The 25,839-nt window shown below is 38.2% G+C and overlaps 1 protein-coding gene across 2 annotated transcripts in view; it reads right to left on the bottom strand.

Moving 5' to 3' along the window:
- Positions 1-12,716: 12,716 nt before the first annotated feature.
- VPS13C (vacuolar protein sorting 13 homolog C) overlaps positions 12,717-25,839 on the bottom strand; it is a 74,344-nt gene continuing 61,221 nt past the window's right edge. Inside the window, exons 75-85 of one of the 2 annotated variants that reach the window (XM_054273108.1) lie at positions 25,689-25,770; positions 25,362-25,475; positions 25,038-25,113; positions 24,323-24,486; positions 23,472-23,517; positions 22,332-22,455; positions 21,552-21,666; positions 15,752-15,843; positions 14,649-14,772; positions 14,302-14,388; positions 12,717-12,981 (exon numbers count right to left, since the gene is read on the bottom strand). In XM_054273108.1, the coding sequence (XP_054129083.1) occupies positions 12,892-12,981; positions 14,302-14,388; positions 14,649-14,772; positions 15,752-15,843; positions 21,552-21,666; positions 22,332-22,455; positions 23,472-23,517; positions 24,323-24,486; positions 25,038-25,113; positions 25,362-25,475; positions 25,689-25,770 (1,114 nt within the window). In that variant the 3' untranslated portion in view covers positions 12,717-12,891. Of the gene's footprint in view, positions 12,982-14,301; positions 14,389-14,648; positions 14,773-15,751; positions 15,844-19,311; positions 20,749-21,551; positions 21,667-22,331; positions 22,456-23,471; positions 23,518-24,322; positions 24,487-25,037; positions 25,114-25,361; positions 25,476-25,688; positions 25,771-25,839 lie in introns of those variants that run through there. The other variant, XM_054273109.1, reaches the window with a different exon arrangement.

The raw sequence follows: 25,839 nt of genomic DNA, 5'->3' as shown, positions 1-25,839 counted from the left end.
TCTGTGGTACTTAGATTTCAAATAAATATGATCAGAGGAAAAGATAACTTGGTTTTTCTCAATATTTCTGGATTTCCTTAAATGAGCCACTGTCAAGAATTGTGGTCTAACACAGAACACAGATAGAATACAAGGTTCTTGTGTGGAGAAATTTAATACCAAACCATGGAAAACTGGTTTTTAAAGTAATTTTATCATTATGCTGTTCATTAACAGCATCAGCTCCTCCATAGGCTTGTTTTGAGCAACAAAGTTCTTGCAAGGTAGTTAAAATCTGGTATCAGAACTTCTTTCTTAGAACTGCCAGTGCTGACAGTTCCTGCTGAAAAGGAACACTGAAAAACACCTTCCTTGGTGGTCAAGAGGGAAAATGCACACAGTGTACAAAACCAGCTTCAGCCCAGAACAGAACTGAACCCAGACTGACTGTTCAGACCTTCCTGCTCATAATATTCTGTTTGGATAAACAATGGCAACTGGCAGGTACCATCCATCATTTGCATTATGTTTACAGCAAATCTTAAATAATTGTCTCTTTGGAAAGGAAGGCAATTGAGACAGATCAGGAACTGACACAAGCAGAAAGCTCTGTAATAGAGGGGTTTAGATGAAAAGTATTCAACTTAAGCAGTGGCTGGGCAGGCCATGGAGCTTTTACACATGATGATGGCTCACTAATGACATTTATCTGTAGAAACTCTGCACAGGAGAAATGCTGGGAGCTTCACTGTGAACTAGGAATAAGTCTGGGCAAAACTATGCATAATCAGAGTAGAAGCCAGTTTTCTTATATGAAATAAATGGCTTAGAAAGTGAATTTCAGCACATTGAGTGTGATTGAAGGTATAATAAACAGTGCTCACTGGTTTAGCACTGACAGCAGTGAAGACAGAAACAAGTAAAACATGTGTGCCTAATTTTTGGGGTTTAAAAGTTTAAGGCTTTTTTTAAACCTTGTGAAAAATCTTTGGAGGAATTTACTTATTATCACAAAGCTATTATTTTAACTAACTTCATGTAGACCTCCAAATGCACAAAATAAAGAGTTCTGGTGTTAAATGTAACCTAAAAATACTCCATGCTTTTATTTACTATGCTTCTAAAGTTCTTAAGAAAATTATCTAGATAAGCATTATATCTTTTCTAAACAGAAAGAGCTAGCCATCTCCATTTCCTCTTTTAATTCTCAGACTGTTACAGAAATATCTCACAAAGAAGCAAACAAAGTTTAAGCAGTTTGCTGTCCCTACAGATGGCCAATTCAAATGCTCAAACACCCACACAGGAGAAATATAGCTCCAGCCTCTCTAGAACACTGGTGTCTTGAGAAGAATTCAGCACTGCCTCATGTTCTCCATTCCACAGTATCATGCAAAGACTGATATACTCAGCAGACAATTTTTTTTCCTAAGGCTTAATAGGAAAATGTAAGAGGAGCAGGTGGAATCTAAAACCCAGCTATGAAAAAAATCTAATTTCCTGTTCCAGTAATACCTTTTTCACTTTTTCCTTCAGCACCCATTAGGACAAAACCACTAAGTTTTGGAGGTTCCATGATAAAATCAAAGCAAAATTTCAGCAGCATTTGGTTACCTGGAATGTGGAGGCTGCAGCTCTGATCCACGTGTCACTGCTCTTCATTGAGGGAAGAGGGACAGAAGTCTCTGGTTTTGATTTCACTTCTTAACTCAACCCAAGCAGCTCTTCTTCAAATCAATGTGTCACCATACTTACCCTTTTAACTAATCTCCTTTCCCTCCCATTAACAAAATAGGAACACAATATTTCATTTATGAAACTTGAACAAGAACATTCTTTCCTAAGTTTTTGCATACATTATTTGGAAGGCTAACAACCCACTGTGTTTAAATTTTGTGCCATCCCTGAGAGGTTTGGCTCAAGAGATCCAATCAGCTTTGCAAAAAATTCTTAAGTTTGAAAGTTTTGCTTTTACTAGGATTGAAGAAACAACATTTCAAAAAACAACTATTCCAATTTTTGTGCGCTGCTCTAATAGGGAGGTAGATCTGATCAAGCAGTGAGTAGGAGGTCTGGATAGCAAAGAAGCACTTTGTCTTTAAACCTATTTCTTTTTAAAAATTCCAGTTTGACATAATTCAGCTGTTAAGATTTCAGGGAATGTTTTTATTAAAATATTGAGCAGCAATTATTACTGTATTTTAAAGTGCCCCACAGGAACTCTAACTAATTGTTACAGAAGTGAGGGGCAAGGTGTATGAAGAGACAGATATATTTGGCATGTTTTAGTTCACAAGCATCAGCCAAAATGAGCATGTGTAAAGGGATTAATATTTCTGATGTTTATAAAACATCAAAGGATCAACAAACATCTATCATTCCTTGTTACTGACATATGTGCTCTGTCAATGCACAGAATCACTTGAACAGAGATTTAACAGGAGTTAACAGTATCTACATTAATTACATTTGATTACTTGACAATTTTAAACATCAAATACCAGTCATTTACAAAAGCATTGCAATCCTGCTTGCCAGATGGGAAGCCAGAGTGTTTAAGGGTGAGGCTTTAAAAAGCACATAAAAACTCTGCTGTAAGACACCCTCAAAGTCAGTGTTAGCAACTGCACACCAACCCCAAAGTAGCACTGTCATCCCCAGCTCTGCCTTTCCCAGTGAAAAGCAAGTGCCTAAGTCAACCACCTGGGAAAGGAAACCTTAAATTATTGTGATCAGTGGCTCCAGCATTGCTTATCAAGTGGCTAAGATACCTTCCATATGTCTTGTTGCTGAAGTCTGCTACTCTCACAGTTTTCCAATGTTCCAAGCTCAAAATGGCTTTTATGCACCATAATACACTATTCTTGTCACAACTTCTTGGGAGGTCTCAGCCACCTCATCTTGTATGTCACTTAGCTTCTATAAGCTGACAGGATTGCAAAAGACATAAAACTCTCTTAATTTCATTTTCTAACATCACCACTATATTCTAATACAGACTATAGGAATTAGTACTCACTAGCATGGCACCTTCAGCACTCACACAAATCTTTTAGTGTTTACAAGTTTCAATACAGAAGTCATTTTCCCTATGGTCCACTCTTCCAACATTTACTGTAATTTATGAAAGAAATGTGAGACTATATTGTGCTTTCCCCTCCCCATTTTAGTCCAGAGTGAATGCTAAAAATGGGGTTTATAATTATCTTAATTATAAGGTTTTTCCCAAGCCCTTATCACCTGTAACAGGGTAGGCCTGGTGGAACAGCTGAATAATAAATTATGCAGGCAATCACTTATGCTATGATCTCCACCTGGATGCTTAAAGAGAAGAATATTTTCTCAAGAAAAGCTGGTAAGAAAAGCATTCACCTGTGTTGCAAGGACAATGCTATTCCTCTGTCCTGTATTGCTTTGTATCTCACCAACTGAATCTATTCCAGGTTCCACTGAAATGCACAATAAGTCTCTTAGCTGAACTGCTAGAAGTTCAGATCCACGCTGTGCTCTCCCACCATTTCCTTTGTGTATTTATAAACATAAAATGTGAAGAGGTCTTTGTTCCCAAATCTCCTCAGAAAGCCAGTGCATAGCTGCTCTGCTCCCAAGTGCACAGGTATGCTCACACCTTGGACAGACTCCATCCTGCAAAGCTTTTATATCAATTTATCTTCACTAGGTGCACTGGTGACTGGATCCTCAATCATGGCCTGTTTACTGCCCACTGGCATCTGCCTGACTAATGTCACTGCAAGGACTTGGAGCTTTAGCTGCCTGCTTGTTGCTCATCTGGCAGAGCCCTTTGGAAATGCCACACTTGAGTATTTGCTGCTGCATTGATCAACAGCCTGCCTGCCAACAGCCTCCCTGCTAGAACTTCACACTCCTTCCTTTGCTTCCTTCCTGTTTTGGGGCATTTTGTGGAGTCCACTCTGCCAGTGGGAGCATTATTGATGTGCCCCAGAAGTGGTCACAGAGCTCAGTATTGTATTTGTGGGGTACCCTGACGAAGGCAGGAATGATGGATCTGACTCCATGTTCTCAGAAGGCTAATTTATTCTTTTATGATACCATACTATATTAAAGAATACTAAACTAAACTATACTAAAGAATACAGAAAGGACACTTACAGAAGGCTATAAAGATAATAATGAAAACTCATGACTCTTTCAAGAGTCTGACACAGCTTAACCATAATTGGCCAATAAGTTAAAATAATTCACAGAAAATCAATGAAACAATCACCTGTGGGTAAACAATCTCCAAACACACTCCAAAACAGCAAAATACAGAAGAAGCAAATGAGATAATATTGTTTTCCTTTTTCTCTGAGGCTTCTCAGCTTCCCAGGAGAAGAATCCTGGGCAAAGGGATTTTTCCAGAAAATTTGACTGTGATACCTCAGCACACAGAAAAGAACAGAACCAATGAAGCCTCTGAACCTCATATCAGACAACACTGGAACCCTTCAAAACCAGACTATTTCAGCTTCCAGATGAATTTTTTTTATTTTTCTGGTACTCAATTCTTCAGTGCCAACAAAAATGGAAATACTTTAAAAAGGAGTCACTTTTCAATTAAAACTTCATTCAAATGAAAGTCCCCATTTCAGCATGCAACTTGAGTTAAAAAACATGTACTAATTCTTTAGCATTTCTAACTTCAGCAATGAAACAGCAACATAAGAGCTAGAGGTAGAACATGTAACACATCTACAGAGCAAACCTGAAGAACTCCTCCATATGACTTCCATCCATAACCAAAAAAAAGCCTCTATCAAAAGCAAAGTTTTAAAGAACATCTTACAAGTCAAATATAAATGTTTCTGCCACCTAGGTTATGTTAAGGTTTTAAACTTTGTGAGTACAGATCACAGAGAGCAAGTACTGGAGTCAGAACATGATTCTCAAGTCTCTTGGCCTGTTCAGGTTTCTCCACTTTTCATTCTCCCTTTTTCCTTTGTTCTAAGCTCCCCAAATCCTTCAAATGTCACTAGATTAGTCAGGAATGAGCCAAAGAAATTATCAGAAGGAAATGAGAGGCCACCCAGAATTTGTTACTCGGGTTATCACAAGTGTGTCAGTGCTACCACAGCTGGCTCAGTTTGTCTTTGTGCCAATGGAAGCCTTAACCTTTCCCCAAAAATGGGCAGATATTAACCCAGACACAATGTCCAGCAGAATTCTTTGAATAAAAAGGCCAAACTGGGAACTAAAATACAATCTTTGTTACTTTCTGGCTAAGCTGGATACATTAGCTGGACCACAGAGTCCCAAGGTATTTTCTCCTCCTGGCTAGGATGAGAGCAGCTGGGCAGAGTCTACAAAAGGAGTAGGGCAGCAATCTCATTCCAAATGCCTCATCTCCCTTTTTCCTGCCTTCTCCTCAGCTCTCAGCCCTAAATGCTCCAAGGTTAGGAAACTGTGAGTGATGGCAGGAGGATCTGAGCAGCCCTCAGAACCCAGCACAGAGCACTCGTTGCCTGACAATACCAGAAATAACCTGGTTTAGAATGTCTAATTCCCCTACAATCAAGACTGTCTTTTCTCCCATATGCCCTTCCAGGAATATTTTCTCTCACTAAATATTTTTATGCCTGTAAAAAATCCAGCCAAATTATGAAACATTTAGGTAGCCTTACTTTGCAAAGAACTGGGAAGAGAGGTTTAGAAAGAAGGAACTGGAAAGGATCCTAAAACAAGACAGAGACTTGCAACAAACAACACAGACACAAAAAGGGCAAAGGAGCTTATGCACCTCAAGTTCTTGCATGCTGCAAAGGAACATCCATGACTCTGAGCCCTGGGAGCTCAGGGGTGTGAGAATGGCTCCTAAAACTGAGCCACACAAGCTGAGTGAGGACTCTTTCTCTTTATCAGCAGCTTGTTGTGGCAGTCTCTAAGGAAAGAAGCAGAAGTCATGACCAAAATACAGAATAATATTTCTAATTTTTGTTTTGTTTGCATTACTCTTAGATTTTAAATACTATTTGAAACAGGTGCAGTATCTACCATAAAGTACTAAGAAAAATTAGATTTTTATTAACTTTAGCTAAAAAGCACAAAGTACACAACCCTGTTAAAGAGTCCTCTGATGGCTCCTTGGGCTGCCTTAGATCTCTCTGAATTTATCAGATACAGAGGGGGAAAATATGACACTGCCTGTTACACAGACACCTACAGATCAATAATACCATTAACAGATTGAACACATAAGTAAAAACCACACAGAAAAGCTTTTAAACTGAAACATTCCCTACTAAAGAAATCTGTACCCATGGAAATCTGCATCAACTCAGATTATTTATTACACTGTGTACAAATAAGAAATAACATGTGAATGATCATTGTAGTATGTTTTTTCAACACTTGTAAAACTCCAGATTTGGATCTACAGCTTGAAAAGCCCCTGACAGGCTCTGATTTACTGCTCCATGCTCTGCATTGACCACATCAAGCAGGTGATTTTAAAACCCAGGCAGGAGGAGGGGGGCCAGGAAAGATGCAAGACAACAGCAGTGAAATACAAAGGTCCATTCCCCCACCTTGTGGGTAACTACTGGAACAACAATTTACAGCAGCATCCCTTCATTTGCAGCCCTGCCACACTCATCTGTGCCACTCCACACAGATTTCTGCTGTGCTACAGCCAGTGTGCAACTGTAAAACATCTTTGTGATTAACTCCAAGTTGTTTTAAGTAATATTCTCTTTTATTTTTTAAACTTCACAGCAACTTAGAGAATGATGTTTATCAGCATCAGTTACTTAAGGTTAGTGCACTCTGTTAAAGTGTGGAGAAGTTCCTAAAGAGTTAGCTGTTCAACTGTTCCAAGTTTCTCATTATACTAAAACTGCATTTTCTTGTTATTTGATTATATCCCTTTGTGCTGCTTTTACTGACAATTAATCTACAACAATCCAATGGGATCAGCTGCAGAAGTCTTTTTGGATTCCTTATGAGCACCTTAGTGCAATGTCATAGATCTTGAGAAGTCAACAGCAAATTTCTTTCCAGCAGGGAAAGGGAAAGCACAGCCAGAGGTGAAGATGACAAACAGGAGAGGAAGGTTCATAAGCACAACCCAGCCCTCATACATCAACTCAACCAAGGGCACATTCAGGGCCACATTTATCAGTGCAGAGACCAGACCTGTACAGCTCAGTGATTTAGCTATAAAGCTTTTATTCTATGTGAGAGGAATGTATGTCACACCTGGTGGGGAGATGCTTCAAATCCCTGGAAACTCACTCCATTATTTAGTGCACAAACTGCTTCCCTACTTTTCAAGTCTTTCGTTTTGGACAAGTGTTTTGCAGACTTGGACATCTTTACTGTGCCTCTGATAAACAGCAGAGTGTAAAAACAATGTGGACACACACACAAGACCAGCACTGGAATTTGAGTGCTGTCATTTTAGCAATAAAGTGCATTTTCAGTGCTCTATCTGCTGACTCCAGTAAAGTACCTGGGAATGGCACTACCTCTGAATGAAATCAAATCCAATTCTTTTCCTTGTTAAAATCTAACAAAGTTACTGTTTTCAATACTGCTGTTGGTCTTCACAACTAGCTATTTTCCCAATTGCTGATGTAAAAGGAATTTGCGTCAGGATACCAAATCAGGTTTTTAATAATTTGGTTTTACCTCAGAAGGCCTAGCCGTTTCATGGATTTATCACTCTACTGCTTCCACCTTCCTCCACTCCCAACCTACCATGTCAATATTATGGGGTTCCTCCCATCCTCCTTGTTCCCCTGGCCTCTATGCCATCTAAAGATCAGGATAAACAATTGACCATCTCATTTTATAATAAATAATATAAAATGTTGTCAACCTAGAGGTTTACTTGTTGACTTACAGTGAACTGAATCAAGCTTTAAATCCACACATTCCTTTCAACAGGTCAGTTTTTCTCCTTCAGAAGTTACTTCTGCTTTTATGTTTCAGCTTTTCTCCCTCAGACAAATGAGGTAACCAGATTAAGCTACCACCTTAGCTGATGATAAATATCTAGAAAAATCCAAAACAGAAGCAAATTGCAGCACAGAGATAAAAAATAGTGAGATCTGGAGATCTGTGTATTTGCCTCACTGTTACTCAGTGATTGTGCAAATATGATCCATAATCCAAGGGGTGGAATTGCATTAGGATCATTAGTAAACTAAACAAATATTCACATACCTGGAACCAATTATAATTGGATAACTATTTCGAAAACAACTTTTCCCCCCTACTTTGATCTGTCCTTCTCCTGCTATGTGGCATCACAGGTTTAACTGGGAACTGCCCTCTCCCTCCAAAGCATACCTTTGTCCAGGAAATCTTAATAAATAAGCTTAACAGCTTGTAAACAAAGCTGAATGAAAAAGCTTTGATTTGTCCAATGAAACTTGAAGCTGTATGTGTTGATTCTCAAATCCCTCCACTTGTTTCATATGATAAAACGTCTCTGGTCAGTCCACTGGGGCATCTATTCCAAATTAAGTCTTCACACTCAGTTTTGATGAAATGCAACTTTATAAACTGTTGAAAGAATTATTTTTTCAAACAGATGTTAGCTAGTTTCAAAAGGTTTCACAAGTCATTTTACACTGTTAAAACTAAATCTTTTTAATTTTATTTTTAAATCTCCTGAGTGACCCAAGGTACCCTTATATAAATAATCTTTGTTGCCAAGCATAGCCCAAGATTAGGATACACCTACTGTAATCTCTGTGTTATTACACTGCCAGAAATGAAATAAGAACATTAACTTGATTGTTGAGCTGAAATACTTATCCCCTGTTTCAACTTCATCATTTATCCCCTTCAAAACTATTTATTCTCTTACTGGTAAACTACTCCCTATTCTCCCTATAAAAAAACCAAACAATCTTCCAGGCTCTGCAAACTTTGAGAAAATGGTTAAATGTGATAGTGAGAGGTATGAGTTCTTTTGATGCATATACTTTAGCACTGGAAACACAAATGGGTAATTTCAGGTAATTTTCCAAATTCTCCTGGGTAATTTTCTTTGGTGTTGGGGGGAGAGGGGGCATTTTAGATTTCCTGTTGTGACAGAATCCCAGATCAGCAGAGCTTTAAGGCATCTCCTGAGACTGCACAGTCAGGCACAGAGTGCTGTCCAGGACCACGTGGACTCAGGCTGCAAACATCTGCAATGATATCCCACAGTCTGAGGGGGTTTGAGAATGCTGTGATGCTATTTGTTTCTTTAAAATTCCACAGAAGTACTTGTAAGTGGTTGGTTTATTGTAATTCTCTAGAATTACAATACAGAATTGTAGAGAATATAGAATACAATACAGAAATGTAGAGAATGACTGGCAGTACACAATGAATACAGGGTCACTTTGAGAGGAAAAAGCCTAAATAAAATCCATTAAAAATTATCATTGAAAGAGAGCCTAAAATCCCCTTGAACAGTTAACAGCAAAATGGACCAAGCTTGTATAAGAAATTAGTAAAGAAGCTGACTGCATTTTAAAAATACAACATTTCAGCAGGTGAATATTTACTTGTCTCCAGACTGGGCAGAAACTCAAGGAAAATTCTCAAAGTAAGATGCCCCTTAAAGCTCATGGTTAAGTGGAACTGGTAGCACTATCCTGGGAAGAAGCACACACAGCCATTATCTACTCCTCAAGTTCTCACATCATTATCTCTTTTTGTAAAGAATTAAATGGCTCTAAATATGTAAGCACAAGGATATTAATGTGTTTTCCAATGAAACAGCTTGACTGTATTATCATTTTCCTGCTACTCTTTTTTTAAAATGGTCACTGGGTCACAGACCTACACTGAGGGAGGCTGTACTGTGCTCTGCCTTGGGGACAACTGAGCATGCCAGGGCACAGAGGGCACAGAGGGCACAAAGGACTGAGTGAGTTTCACAAGGCTTTCAGGAGGCTGCAGCTGGAGCTACAGACCGAGAAACAGTCACAAGGACTCAACATTCACCCACACCTTGTGACAAAAACACTTTTGAAGAGCTGGAGAAACCTATGATGAGCCAGAAAGCAAAGGAGTAACAAAAACAAAGCAAGGACCTAGGCCTGACCTAAATGCTTGGAGTTCTCATTAACACTAATTTTACTGTCTTAATATTTGGTAAAAAATTGCCTTTGAGACAGCAAAAAGCTTCTGAGCACTCACTAAAAGGAAAAGGTAGGAAGATGTCAACAGCTTGGCAACCTGGTGTGCTCAGTAATACTGAAAAACTCCACAGCTTCACAGAGGCATAAAATCCTCAAGGTATGGAAAAACATTCTGTTGTCAGATACTTAAAAAAATAAAACACAAAATGAACAACAACAAAACAAAACAAAAAACTCCCCACAACAATACCAAAATCTTTGAAAACTCTTTTCACTTGCACCACATCACCTGGTTGAAATTCATCACTCAAGACTGTCTGAAACACACAGTTACCCTCTTACCCCAACAGATGATACAAAAATAATTTAATTCTGCACTTTTTCTTCTGCTGGACATACAGACAGAGATTAGGCAAGAGCCTCTCCTTGTCCCTTAACTTCCTCAGCCAGCACTTCAAGAACATGGACCAGCTTAAGGAAAAGAACTGGCAGGAAAAGTTCCCAAAGTCAGAGAGCAAAGCTCAGGTAGAGCCAACAGCAGCTGCAGAGGATGCAGCTATGCCAAAAGCCACTTTAAAAACAAAGCACAGCCAGGAGATAGGGTAAAGTGGAATGGAACACTAGAGGAAAGCCCAGGACAAGCACTGGAAGCCTATTCATCCCAAACATCCATCTTCATTTAAACAAGAAATGGAATTCCTCTCTCACGTCCTCTTGGTCCAAGTGGCAAAGAAGGTCATTCATCACTCCAGCTGGAGGTCACCTACCAGCTCAAATTCACCTAGCAACCCAAACTGCAAAGATGTGCAGATCAAAACAGAACCTACTGCTTCTTCAGACTATTTTAAATAGAATTTTCTTCATTGAACCTTATCACAAATAGTGAGCAAATGAAATATCTCCTGTTTACAATTCAAGCCAGAATGTTTATCAAAATCACGAGGAAGTAAATAAGGGAATCAAGCAGAAGACTGGAGTCAGAAAGGTGTCTTCAGAACTGTTTTAAACTCTAATTCACCTAAAAGCAGGCACATGGTGCTGTCTGAGCATGCACCAAGTAGACTGAAGTGACATCTATTCTCAAATATGAATTAAGAGGCAGTACTCACACACCTGTCCCTAAATGTCAGATCACAAGATGCAGCAACTGCTGAGCTGTAGAAAGCTCTTTTGCAGTACCTTTGTACTCTGATGGATTTCTTAGTGTCAGTGACATGAGGCAAACCAAAGCACTTGAGAAGAAACAAAACTTTAAATCATAGCACAAATACTTGCATATAAAAATTTATTGTCTTTTTTTTTAAAACATGAACTTGATATACATACAAGCTGGATAGCTATTTTCTTTATTGTTGAGCAGAGCTTTCTAGAAAACAGGTGATAGCAAGAATTAAAGCTGTACCACATTTTACCCCTTGTAGCAAAGTGGATTAATGGCCATGTGCATACAACAACAATCAAATCATGTGTGCAATGCTCTCTGCAAATTCTGTGTTTGGCAGCATACAAATACCTTAAACTTTCTAACTTTGGTGAGCTCATAGGTGCAGGTAAAGAGTGCATTTATACAATGCACCAGCCCTTAAGTGTAGAGTTTAAAAATCCAGGCCTGGTGCACTGTATGGATCTGTAGAAAAATACTGTCATTTTAGTTCATCAAGTTTGTATCTACAGCCGTTATCTAGCACAAAAGAGAAGTAAGAAATAGAAAATATTGTTTCCAAGAAAAGGAAATTAGGAAGGTCAAATTTTCATGAGTTTTTGCAAGGACACTGATTTTCTGATCTGACAGCAACAGCTCCCAGTTCCCTGATCACTGAGCTCAAATCTGTTTGCTCCTCTAGTCCTGACTCAATTACCTATGGATGGACCTAAGAATGGAACTTGTCTCAAGGAAGTTCATGGGGTTATTCATTCCAGGTTTTAAACACTTTGTGCTTAACTGTTGTGTTAAACTGAATGCTGACAGCCTTCAGGAGGAGAAACTGCAACAAAAGTTGCATCAGAGGTGAGTTTTAACTCAGTGAGATGGCATTCTTCCAGTGGAGCAACTGTACACTGAAATATGGACAGCTAATTTCTCAGATTTAAGTTTCTGACATCCAATGCTAAACCCGGTGTGCTGTTCCTCCTGGAGAGTTCTTTAGGTTACAGTGACACAACCAAAACCATAAACAGGCACATGACAGGTGAATAATATTTTCCATTTTTAAAGTGCAGATTTTCATTTACAATGTGACAACATTTCAAAGTAAACATTTCCAGACAACCATAGCCTATTTCTTTTATATATAGAAATTATTACATTGCTTCTATGTAGTATTTTCTAATACTAAACATTCAGAGATGAAATTATATAAGCTAAATTGTGTAGAGTCATTTAAGGAGAATCTTGTCTAAAATAGAGTTCTTAATTTGTTTCAATCACTAACAGAAGTGCTCCATCTGAAAAAACACCACAACCACTACCACTGGTCTGTAAACCATAACCTTAGAGTGCAAATAAGGTAACCACTTCATTTTAGAATCTCTGACATTAAAAGGACAGAAAATAAAATTTCAGAGTGGGAAAACATTTTATCCAAAAATGGAATTTTTAAACTGAAATACAAGTTTTAGAAGCCCATTCCTTCCAAATGATCCATAACTTCTAAAACTGAAGTGTTAATGGCTGCTAACTTTGAAAGAAGACCTCAGAGATTTTATTTTCACTTTTTGCCCAATGTTTCCATGTTGCTTCTAATCAATTTTAGGGAGAAAATTGCATACCAAGTGTCAAACTCGAGAAATCCTGTCATTATCAAGACAGCATTTAAGGTTTCCTCCACTTTAAGGATGCTCTCTTCACCAGCTTCTCCTGTTTTCGTGTTGCCAGGGCTTCCTGAATGGCACCACAGACCCTCTGCAAAACAACACAGAGAGAGCAAACAGCAATGAAAGCAGGTAGCACTCTTCTTCCATACGATGCTACTGTAACATAATTCAACAAAGATGTAAATCCACACACACACAGGCTGGTCTAATTTAGGTACTTAGCTCCTGATTCATATGCACAATATTCAAGTGATAAACAGAAATCCACAAATAGTAAATGGGTAATGTTGTAGTTGAGAGCAGAAAAATTGATTTTTAACATATAGATACCAGCATAAACATTAGCAAAGCAAAGTGCAGTAAGGAAATAATTCCAAAAAAGGTAATTAAATACAAGAAAGTCTCCTTCTAGTGTGACCTGTGTGCTTTGGCCATGCCACTAAGACACAGAGAAACTAAAAGGATTTCAATTACTTAATGCCAAGTGTGATTTGGACAACATGCTGGAAGAGAAAGCTGAAGGAACATTTTTAGACAAGACACAGTGAAGAACTAAGACAGACTCTTCCAGTATATAAAGTGCCTCAAAATTATAGCAATTTTTTTCCTTCCCAGTCTAACCCATTATTTCAGGAGGCTCAGTCAATTTAATAGCAGCAATTTGGCCCTGGTTCTGATTCCATCTGCTGACTTGCCATTTACTGCAGCTACAATTTCAAGCATGCTCCCAAGACACTGTGGCCCTAATTGATTTCACATTTGGTATCAGAACACCTCCTCCCTCATCACCTGGTACAACACCACAGTCACACACATGGTTTCCTAGGTAAATTTTTCTATTCTTGAAGTACCCTGGAATTTCCCCAAATTGATGGATCACCTTGGGTAAGTTAACTACAAGATCCAACCATCCACAGAACAAAGGCTCACAAAACACTCCAGCCTCCCTGGCACTAACAGGAACAAACATTTAGAGATAAATGGTAGAAAAAAAACATGTCTGGGAGGAATCTAAATAAGCGTGTGCATACAAGGCTTAGGTGATCTTGAAATAATGAGGAGCTATGTGGAATCCTACAGACTATAGGGAATTTAATACAACCTAGTACTTTAGATATTGGAGTTATTTTCCTTTAATGAGCTTTAACATACAAACCTTAAGACTATGTAGCTTCAACATTAAATTATTGTTGCATAAACTCTCTTGAATGCTTTGGACTATCTGGTCTCATCATACACTTGGTAAAACACGTTTTTCAACACAAAATTTTGGTAAATGGTCCTCAGGCACAGCAGCCTATTCTCTAACAAGTCTTTGGACATTACCATCTTTTTACACACTGAGTTTCAATAACTGCTAACAATATCATAAGAAAAGAAGATTAAATTTAAAAAGAAAATAATATACCCTTGCTGTAGCTTCATCCCAAAGCTGAACAGTCTTTACACATTCATAACCTGCACTGTCCTTTCTTTGGAACATGTTTTGTTCTTCCTGCAGAGGGGAACAAAAATGTGCTTCAGATGTCTCACAAAACAAGAATGCAGAATCTCATACATAAATGGTTTGAATGCCAACTTCAGGTGAAATTTCAACATGGTCTCTGTCCAACCCAACTGTAATACTTTCAAGAAACATTCAGCAAATCCTGTTACACAGTCTCTTAGTTAGCAGTTAGAACCATAAATAAGCTAAATGCATGTATGGACCTCTAGTGAATATTAAATACAAAAAAATTTACATGCTATTCTTACCCAAACAGTAATTTTTAAAATATTTGCTTCATAGGAGGGGTAACGTGTGAATTCTTCAAATAAGTAATCCCACTCTGTTGTTAAATGGCCTAAGATTTCCACTTCTTTCACATATATCACTCTCCTGTTCAAGAAAAAAAGAAGTTCATACTCAATTTCTCCCTGGGATTAGAAGTCTGCTAGGAAAACTAAACAAAATGAAAGCATTTGTTGAAGAAGGCATTTTCTGTGCAGATTACAAGTACCCACTCAGCCACAGTGCACCCATATTTCCTTAATGCATTCTGAGACAATCACTTGGTATTTAAAAGCCACAGATGATCCAAGACATCACACAGAATGAGCAGGCCAAGGACTGGGCAAAGGAGAGAAGGGCACATTTAGCTAAGGCTGCAAACAACTAAACTGCCCAATTATCCTCCATGGCCTTGAAATCTCATCCATCTGCAGTCTGAATCCTGAGCTGGGCTGGTCACTATCAAAAAAACCACACTGGGAAACCTCCATGGTCTTATTACGGATGAGCCTCTCTCATACATTCAGGCAAGGTGCAAACTGGTGACCTGTGAGATGTGGAGATCATAGTCCTTTTCATTATCTAAGCATATTTAGAAAGTTTTGAGTCCTCAAACTCAGGACTGCCAACATCTTGAATTCTAAAACCTGTCAGATTAATTAAATAATAATTTTCATACTGGTACAAAGACTTAAGACTTCATTTAGAATATTCTTTAATTAACAATATGATAAACATGTATTACCAAATTGTTAGCTTGACTGCAAACACTTATAACAAGCTAATTTGAAAAATCAAAAATGAAGAGGGGGAAAAAAAGACTATTTCCCCCCACTATGATGAAAGGATCACTGATCTCAGAGTAAACCATCTTCCCAAATTAGTATCCAGCTCTGACATCACAACTAAATCACATTGCCCATTAACGAAACAAAATTAAATATTTTAAAAAATCAAAAAGAAAATAGAGAAGGAAAATATATGCAGAATATATGCAGAAAAGAGCAATCAGTTTAGACTTAGCCAGAAGTCTAATCCCCAAGCTGAAATCATCTCAAGCCCTTAGAAAGCACACAATATTCAATACCTGTTGGTAACAATAAGATTTGCTCTTCTGCCTCTTGGAATTGGACAGTGGTATCTATAAACCTCTTTTTCCAACTTCCTGATGTGCAACTTCTGAAACAGAAACAGAAAATAATTCTGGGGCTGAACAGAAACAAACAAACAAACAAACAACCAAAACCAAAAAAATAAAATAAAAAAAAAAAACAAAAAAACAAAACACAAAACACTAAACACCAAAAACCACAAATCAAATTGGTGTCTTGAACTGAAAAGCCTTCTGAAAAGTTACCTCATGGTTAGTTCTTTTAGTTCTTTAAAGGGAGGTTCTCACAGTGCTCTCAGTCCTGAAGCTGAGTCACTGAGAAGTCTGATCCATTCCACTCAAAGGCAGAACACTGACACTGCTGTATCAGACTATTTCTTCAGCTTTGATTTCCTTCCTGTGCTAGCAATTGTTTAATAATGTTCATGCTGCTACAGCCCATGCTGCAGGCTTCATTCAAGAGTGAAAACCCTGCAAAGGTCATCTATTTTTATAAGGCACATGACTCAGACCCTCAGAAAGAAACTCTCAAGATACAAATTCTCAATACACCTCAAAATCAGGCTTCTGAACTGAGCAGATATGACCATTCAATACCCAAAATACAAAGGTGTATGACAGTGCAGATTAAATCACTCATCACGTTTTGATTAGACAACCACAACTCAAGTGACAACCTGCAAACACAGAAAAAGTTTTGAAATGAAGTACTGAAGGATAGGGTCCTATGATACTCCTAGGATTTTTTTGGCACTTATTCATTGAGGTTTTTTTCAGATTTCCCATTCTGTGCATTCTCTTTGACTAAAGTAAAATGTTTCCTAGAGCATGTCACCAGGATTACAATATTCCATCAACAACACAGCACAGAACACAGGCTCACAGTCACCCCCACACCCAGCTCCCAATAACACTGGATTAAAGACAAGCAAGACTCACAGAGTGGTACCTGAACATGTTTGTGGGAAAGGAACACACATCAAAACATGCAGAAAAAGATTAAAGTATGAAATTAATAACATGCTACTAGTGGGAACCTAGCCTCAAAGTGGATATGAAAATAAATCTATATCAACTACTGGTTTTCCTAATACACAGTAAGTCTTTTTTTAAAGACACTTGTAAATAGTGGTTAATTAGCAAAAATTAGCAAGACAATTATATAAGTATAAAGTCAATGTATATTGACTTTGGTCAATACCCTCCAAGGTATTGACTAAAGTCAACAGCACCCTCCAGGTGAATACAAGCACCTTTTTTATGATATAAACTGTTTTAAGGGAAAATGGGCAGCTCCTGTTAGAAAAATGGGGAAACAGAAGGAAGAATGCCTGGATGCAGCATGCAAATACTTCAGATCAACTTCTAGCAAATGGGTGCCCCAAAACTGGTTTGATATTCTTCAGAGCAAAGTATGATGACTTTCAGTTCATTTTACAGCTCTTATTGTGGAATTCAGCCTCTATAACAGTAAATTCCTCAAGGTCTCATTCCTCAAGTTTCTGACAAACCAGTAACAATAACCTGAAGAGGAAAGACTAAGAATTCAGTAGGTTTTTAGTTATTTCTTGTAAATAGCCATTTCTTTTTTATTTCCTTAGATGGACCCAAAAACCAATGAGATGACAATAGAGGCTGCACTTGACTCCACATTTGTCTGTCTGTGATTAACAGGTTTCATTCTATGCAGTTTCAGTAACCAAAATTGAAAGATCAGCTTACATAAGAATCAATTAAAAGAACATTTGAATTTTTTTATTTGCATTTTATTTTCATATATTCAAAAGTTCAACAAATATCTTAAAGCATCATCATACATCACAACTGACTCCAAAAAATCCTTTAATCTCAAAAGTGGATGAATATTCAAGAGCTGAAATCAACAGCATAGTGTTTTCCTAGACTTGCTCTCTAGTGATGTTATGTTTTGAAACACATTTTAATCCAGCATTTTTTAGTAAGCAAAACCATAGGGTCCACCAATATTTTCTATTAAAAATATCCCTTTCTGACCATCTTAAAAATTTCTGAAACTGTACAGTGTACATATGAAAGGAAAAAAAGATGCCAGAAAAACTGCTTATCTCAAAGCCTCTTCAAAACATTAGAAGAAACATGGCAGCATATGACTAAAATGAAAATATGAACTCACATTTTATACCTGAACCTTAGCTGTTTCAAAAACAAGTTAAAAATTTAAGAAATAGAAAACCCACCACCATGTGAGAACTGTAATTCAAAGGCTGCAATCCATATTCTGCATCCTTTTGTTGAATATGAAGAAATTAGACATGCCACATATTTAAACAGATTTATTCATAAGCATATTTCTCTATTCAAACTCAAAGCTTTGGAGAGAAAGCCTGTTTCTCATAACTTCAGAAACAATCCCAATAGTATTTTTAGATTTTACATGCAATATGTTACCAAAGTAAGAGCTCCCACTGAGGCCTGTGCCTAAAAGATGCTGTGTTTGTGAGCTATTCTCAATACACCTGATAGATGCCAGCACAATGGTGGTGGCATTATGTAAAAAGGAGCTTGCTCTTGATGGAAATTACTCCATGATCTGCACACTCTTAAAATTTAGACATCTTAATCAAAAGCTGTTATTTTCATGAGCATACTACAGCACTTTGAAGAAGTTAACTCATTCTTATTTTACATGGAAATGAAAGAAGCAATGCAGATTTACACAGCAGAACAGTGAGTCAAGCAGAAATAGAATCTGCAGTTTCCAGCATAGTCTATGCTCTGCCTCACCACCCTGCCTCAATTATTCATGAGGTGTTCTGCATTCTTTATAAAGCTCCTGCTTTAACTGGGATGTGAAACAAAGTAATGCCACGGGCATTGAATAATGCATGAGTGACATCATGGCAGCCCTGAGGAGCTGGGCCAGCACAGCCCTGCCAGCACAGGCACAGCCCCACCACACCAAGGGCTCCCGGCACCTGCTCCTGCAAAGCTCAGCTCCAACACTGCTCAGGCCATGACTGGCACTCTTGAGAAGTGATTCCTTGGAAAACAATTCCCCTAGAGCTGCCCTATTTGCCCTCTGAGTTCTGCTGTGCATTTCTGAGTAGCAAAGCCATGGTGTGCTGCCCATGAGCTGAGGCACAGCCTGCTCACATCACATCTCACTCCCAGCTTTGGGACTCACTGAGCACATCCCACAGACATCACAGCCAGCACTTCTGGGACAAGGAACTGCACAAACAACTTTGCACAACTCAACTCATCCACTTCACCCTCAGTTGGCACCAAAACCCTCACTTTCTTTTTCCTCACTTTTCTTTTAAATCCTACATTTTGCTCCTCTAAGACAAGCTCTAATGCCTACATTTCACACAAAAGTAATTAAGTAAAACATTTTTCCATCCAATCACTGGATGGTACTGAGGCATCTGATCCTTAAGGTAACTTTACAAGGTTTCCACCTCGTGAGTTTATATTTATTTTAAAGGGACATATGCATTGAATGTAGTTAAAGTAGATGAGAAGGTGTGGGTCCTGGTTGAACTACTTCTAATACAGGATTCAAAAATAAGCAGCACTTGTACCTATTGTGATTAAATTTGTAAATGCACATAGGACTGACTCATTTTTTTCATTAAATATCCAATTTCATGTAAAGACACTGTCCTGTCTTGCTTTACATTGCTTGCTAGCTTACATTAGAAAACAAAGCCTTCCCAACACTGACCTCTAGCACAAAAACCAAGAACAGTTAATTACACCTCTCATGTATTCCATTAAGTGACTTGTTGAAAGAAACCAACTGTACTTAGTGAACTGTACAGAGGATCTATTCCTGGTTTGTATTCTGCTCCAATGTACACCTCTTAAGAAAGTACAAATACCAGATGTGGAAGAACTGCATAATATCAAATTTTCCGTGTTGACTGTGCCATCTTTTCCTTTTTGCCAGATATAAAAGACATAGGGAGAAAAAAAAACCAAACCAAAACATTCAAGAAGAAAAAATTGGGCCTGCTTAGTATATCACAACTTAATCTCATTTAATCCTCTAAAAAAACTCACTAAATGTTCTTTTGAATGATTTTAAATTGACCATTACATTCTAAAAGGCATTGCCAGCAAAAATGCTTCTGTTCAACAAATTTTCACATATAATAGGCAAAAAATTTGCTCTGACAACAGCTTAAGCTTAGCTTGCTAATTTCTAAAATGTATTAGTAATGAAGTTTATGGCATTGCTTAGTACAGAAATACATGTATACTTATTTATATATGTGTGTGTGTGTAGATTCCTGTTAACAGCTGACAGTTTATACTTATTTTTTATGTTGAAGAATAAAGCCCCTGAAGATTCTGTGACTAAAAGCTAGAGTCAACTAAGCTAGCTGTATGCTTAACCGAGCAAATTCATAAAGAACCAGCAGTAGTAACTTGAAGGCAGAGTGGGTCAGCAGACGTGTAGCTGTCAGGGCTATGGCACAGCACAGAAACCACAAGTACAGGTTTTCTCAGCACTTCTGTAAAAACTTGAAATTACAAACAATTTCCCAGAAGTAAATTCCATTCTCTATCACTATTTTAAATTTTACTCAAGATCTGCTCTACCCCTCTGTCCACAGCTCCACCTCTGGAGAGCACCAATAAATAAATAAATTCAGGATCTAACCTACTGTGATCCTTTTTTCCAAGTGCCTTCTGTTGTTGCCATTCATAAGGAGCTAAGCATCCTCAGAAAAATAAATATACAGGAAACAAGCCCTCCCTGTCTCTCCCATCTAATCTTACTGAAGATGGTTATTCAAGTTTGTTTTCTGAGCCTGGACAACATCAAACACCATTTTATTCAACTGCTACACAGAAAAGATTGAGAAGGGGAGAGGTCATGGTAAATGCAATCATGCCCTTGATCTAAATACTTAAGGCAGATGAAAAACCGTGAGGGAAACAGACAAGAAATATGGAAAATGTTTACTCCATTATTCCAGTTCTTGCTGCATGCCAAGAGAGAAGGAGAAAGAAAAGAAATGTTAGAAATAGAACAGGGAATAAGGATTAAAGGACCATGTACAAGCAACTAGCAAATATCCAAGTTAATGTAGACAGTTATTCTACTCCAAACTTTTTAGCAACAGAGTAAAGCAAAAATAAGCATTTAAATGAACATTTAAAGTTAAGTATTAAAATCACAAAGTCTAAAATACAAATTAACTGATTCTGACTATCAAGAACTTGAAAACTCATGTTGTTCATCTCCCATATGTTAGGCACATCCACATGAGAAAGCAGGCTAAATGTCCACACAGTGCCTGTAGCTATGACAGATTGCTATTATGAACAACATAAGGAAAAACCAAACAGCAGTGGTATGAAAATTCATGCAGTTTTTTTAATTGCTGATACAACCAAACAATTCAAGGTCCATTGCTTAGTTGCTTAGTCTGTAAACCAACCTTAGCTTTGTTATAAAGACAAAGATCTGGATCTATCAAAATGGGGGGTTCTCACATATTTAAATCTTAATCATTATAATTTTTAATCCTACTACCTCCTTCCAGAGTATGAGAAGTGAATGTAAAATGGAGAAAATAGAACAGCAATGCTGCAGTTTCCATTTTGCATTCAGCTTACTCCAAGCACTGGGCCTTCCCTGCTATCCAGGTTTGCTTTACGAAATATGCTGGGGCAAATTTTTATTTCAGATAATGACTGCTACAGATTGATTGCACTTAATCCTTTATGGAGCCCTAAAATTCTCTAAAGAGAGTTTTAACTGTGTTTACAATGCAGAACATACCTCAAATAAATCATAGCCCTCAGCCTCCACCCTGTTGTAGGGCCGGATGATGCCATCCTCACGGATGAGGCGTGGGGGACGCAGATTTGACACTTCCTCAGTTGATTCTGCCACCCTGCCACAGACAGTGCAACATGATTCTGGTAAGCTTAAAACAAGCCTGAGTTTCACCAGTACATCTTTAGAAGTCAGCTTTTCATTTGCCACACATCCCACTTACACATCCTGGGTACCCTGCAGATGTAAATAGTAAAGACAGACTGCTAATAATAAATCAAAAGTAGCACTAGTCAATTAAACAGCTACAGAATAAGCTGGAGAAGTTGATTCCCAAATGCAGATAACTTACTAAGGGTTCTCAAGTTTATTAACACACTGTCCTAAGGTCCCATTAAAACACAAGAAGGCCCTGATGGGCACTGCTAACCAAATTTCAGACTGGGAAGTTTTACCCTGAAAATTTCAGTGGTCTGTTTTCACTGTAAATTTAACAGACATTTCTCCTCAGTGCAAGGAGCAAAACGAAAAAATGGATTAGTTACTGTCTGCCTGAACTACCACAGTGATTAGTTACTGTCTACCTGAACTACCACAGAGCAGCATATTCTCTGAAGCACAAATTCCTCGTCATCACAAAATAGATTTGTTACAGGCTACTGGACATTCCTCAACCTCACATATCATCCTGATTTTTGTATTTACAAATAGTTGTGTGGCACTACTAGAGCACTTTACCACCCAGTATCCACCAAAGGAGGAGAACTTCCCCTTGCAGTGTACCTTTGAATTCCCTGGAAGGTGCTGCTTGCCATATCCACAATGCCTCCCGTCGGCCGGGCTACCACTCCTACCAGCCCCTTTCCAATGCCTTTAAAGAATCCAGCTGCACCTTCTTTTTTAGCCCCTTGAAAATAACAGAAACAGAAAAAGAAATGTTTTCATGACCTACTTAATCACAGAATTAAACCGTTATTGCTACAGGGGAGCTGGTTTGTGTTGGAAACAGCCCACAGCCAGTGATTGCAGAGTCCTATTGTACAAAGAGCTGTCTGTGGAAAGTCACCCACTGCCTCCTGGTCTGCTCAGACACATCACTGGTCACTGAACACCTCACCAGCCTCTGAAGGGCCCAGAACTGAGATGTTACCAAGATTCTCCTTCTCACACTTTCCATCTGGACTATAGGCCAATAGACAAGTTTTTTATAGGTTGACAGTAATGACAAAATGTTCTGAAGACACTAAGATGCAGAAGTGTGATAGAAGTTAACTATTTCTATCTCAAAATTACATAGTGCTGGTGATATATCACTATGGGAGAACCAAAGGAGTGTTCAGAAAGCAGGTGAGGTCACCCACCCAAGAGACAAGGACTACGTATCTAAGTATACACAAAAGCTGTAAAACACCACACAGCTACAGCTGACTCCCAACATTAAAATCACTGCCACATGAAGATTAATAAGAGGCATTTTATCCCAGATATTTTTCATCATCTATAATTCTCATGAAGTAACAGGAACAAATATTGACCTCAGGCACAAAACTAGATTTGTTTTTTAAGATTTGTGACCTTTAGAGCCCCAAAAAACTTTTTCAGCTGGTGATTTTTACTTTGTTATTTTTACTATCTTTATTCTGGCTTCAGACAATGAATTGGGTACTACAGCAGGCCTAACAAAATATATCACAGAGATAACCTATTCTTAACCATACAAATGTTTAAAAGGTGGTAAAGCCAACAACAGATATAAAGACATTTGAGGAAATCATCATGTAAATTCACATTAGAATAAGAAATATAAAAATTTTGCTATGCCTTAGCATCACCATACTTGGTTTGCTATTTCTTAACATTACAAAATAAATTGTCAAGTATTGAGAAACCACTTAAGCAGTGCAATGCATCCTTTGTGCTTACCTTCTACTGGTTTAGTGATGATGCCTGTCACACCTCCAACAACACCCTAAAACAAAGATAATTAAGTTCCCAATGAGAAACTGAAATGCTGTCAGTCCAGCTGGGCAATCTGTTGTCTCAAATCTTTATTTTAATAGCTTATAATGTAAAGTTCAGTATCAGAAACAATGTTTGTCTAGGGACTTTGGCTTTGTTTTTTCTCTTAATATTTTTAAGAAAACTATAACTGAGGCATAGACTTGAAAGACAGAATTCACTGCAAGGTCAGGTAAGGGCCTGGTGCACCACACGTCACAGCTGAGATGGCCATGATGCACAGAGTATTACCATGCAATGTCAGAAAGCTTCAACCCAAACAGAGTAACACCTCACCACTTAAGAAGGCTGCCAGCATCTGCTCCTCTTGTTCTTCAGCCCAACCTTTTACACCCCTGATGTTGATGCATTGCCCTGTGTGCCCTCTGCTCCCTTGGGTGGTTGCTCAGTGCCCCTGGGCACTCCATGGCTCATTGCTGCCAGTGCTGCTCACAGCTGTGCCCATCCCCAATTACCACAACCTGTGTACCTACCAGGGCCCAGTTACCTTGATTACCTAACACATTTGTTGAATATGAGTAACTATTTATTTATTTATACAATACACAGCAGAAATTGGTGTTATTTCCTGTTCAAATGCTAACTTCAATTCCTCAGGTGACCAGAAACATGACCTCAAACACTACACCGAGTCTCCTATAAACCCACTGCCTGTCTCTTCTGCTTAGTTAGTTAACTGACAAAAAAGATATCAGACTTGCTGCAGGTGATTTTCAAGCAAGCTGGCACATGAAACACTCATCCCCAGACCATACCCTTAACAGGCCTTTTCCTCCTTTGGCCAGGCTCTCCCCAAAGTCCTTTGGCTGCCGACCCATCTCCTCTCTCCTTTTCTGCTGAAATTCCTCATCCAGAGTGATGGCAGCCAAGCCCTTGCCAACAGTGCCAGTGATCCTGGACACCATCCCTGCTGCCCCACCTGAGGGAACACAAAGAAGGAGTTACTGTGCTTTCACATCTTAACAGCAAACAACACACAGCCAGCAAGTACATAGCAATTTCCCTTCCTATTCACTTTAGACATGGTGAATTCACACAGAGCCATGCTATCCATGAGAAGATTCCAGAATGTGGTCTGATATCTATACATACAGCAACAGAGAACATTTATAGCACTTTACTACATGTTACATAGCAAAATAGATTAAATAGTGTTTTCTCTAATTACTGTCAAGACACACCTAAATAAAAATCTAAAGTAATTGTAACAGAACACTTCTCAGGCTTCTCCAGACATTTTAGAACCATTAAAATAATGCTTTTTATTTATCCAGAGCATGTTACTAATTTAGTTATATATGTAATGTTTCTCACCTTGGTTGCTTAGTCTACAAACAGATATTCAGATGGTCTCAGGTAAATTATCTGTGAATGATCTGTACCACAAACACTGGCAACAGTATGACAACCTTAAATACTCACTAGAAAAATAATGTGGGAATTCACCAAAAAAGAACACTATGAACATACCCACTGTGTGCCCAAGAAGACTTCTAACACCAATTACAAAACCTTCAGCAAATTCTTCAGGTCCTTGAACAGCTCCCTAAAAATGAAATTAAGAAGGAATAGCAGAAAATTACACGATGATGCATCTGTTTCAAGAAAAACTAGGAATTTCTTTACATTGATGCAAGGCCATCTGAATAGGTTATTCCTTTGAAATTCACATTAAAAAATTACTGCTGCCTGCCTGTTCAGGGTGTGGAGTGTAGTGACAATAAACTATAACCCCTACCAGTACATTCAAACAGCCCTTTATAAAGGCACAGTTGAAGAATCAGGAACTCCTACCTGGAATGGCTCATAGAAGAAAGCTTCAACTCCCTCAGACAGCCCTCTGATCAAACCAAATGGATTTCCAAGAACATCTAATCCAAGTACAAGAACATACATCTGTTTCAGGAACTAAATGATGGGAGGGAAGAAAAAAGGCAAACAACAAAAGCAGTGTTAAGAACTGTTGTTACACATGCCAGAACACCAGCCTGGTTCATTTTTTAATTTACTACCCAAGTAAGGTATTAGAGTGCCCAAATATGTATTTGGTGAAGAAAAATAAAATTTTCTTTAAGATACATACTCAAAATTGTACACAAAGACTTGACTAAATAAGCTTACTTGTTCACTGTAATGTCTAATAACTCTCATCCTCAGTTCATCTCTCTTGTAGAACTGGTATTTAATTTCAAAGAAAGCAAGTCTGGAAGACAAGTAATCATACATTAATTAAAGACACCCTTCCTCATTCAAATACTTCTCTGCTTTCCTT

This window comes from Melozone crissalis, unplaced genomic scaffold (assembly GCF_028551555.1).
Source record: "Melozone crissalis strain CALT ecotype California unplaced genomic scaffold, PUWL_Pcris_2 ptg000014l_1, whole genome shotgun sequence".
Classification (NCBI taxonomy): Eukaryota; Metazoa; Chordata; class Aves; order Passeriformes; family Passerellidae; genus Melozone; species Melozone crissalis.
Note: the sequence above shows the minus strand (reverse complement) of the source record. Positions and strands in the feature narration are given on the sequence as shown.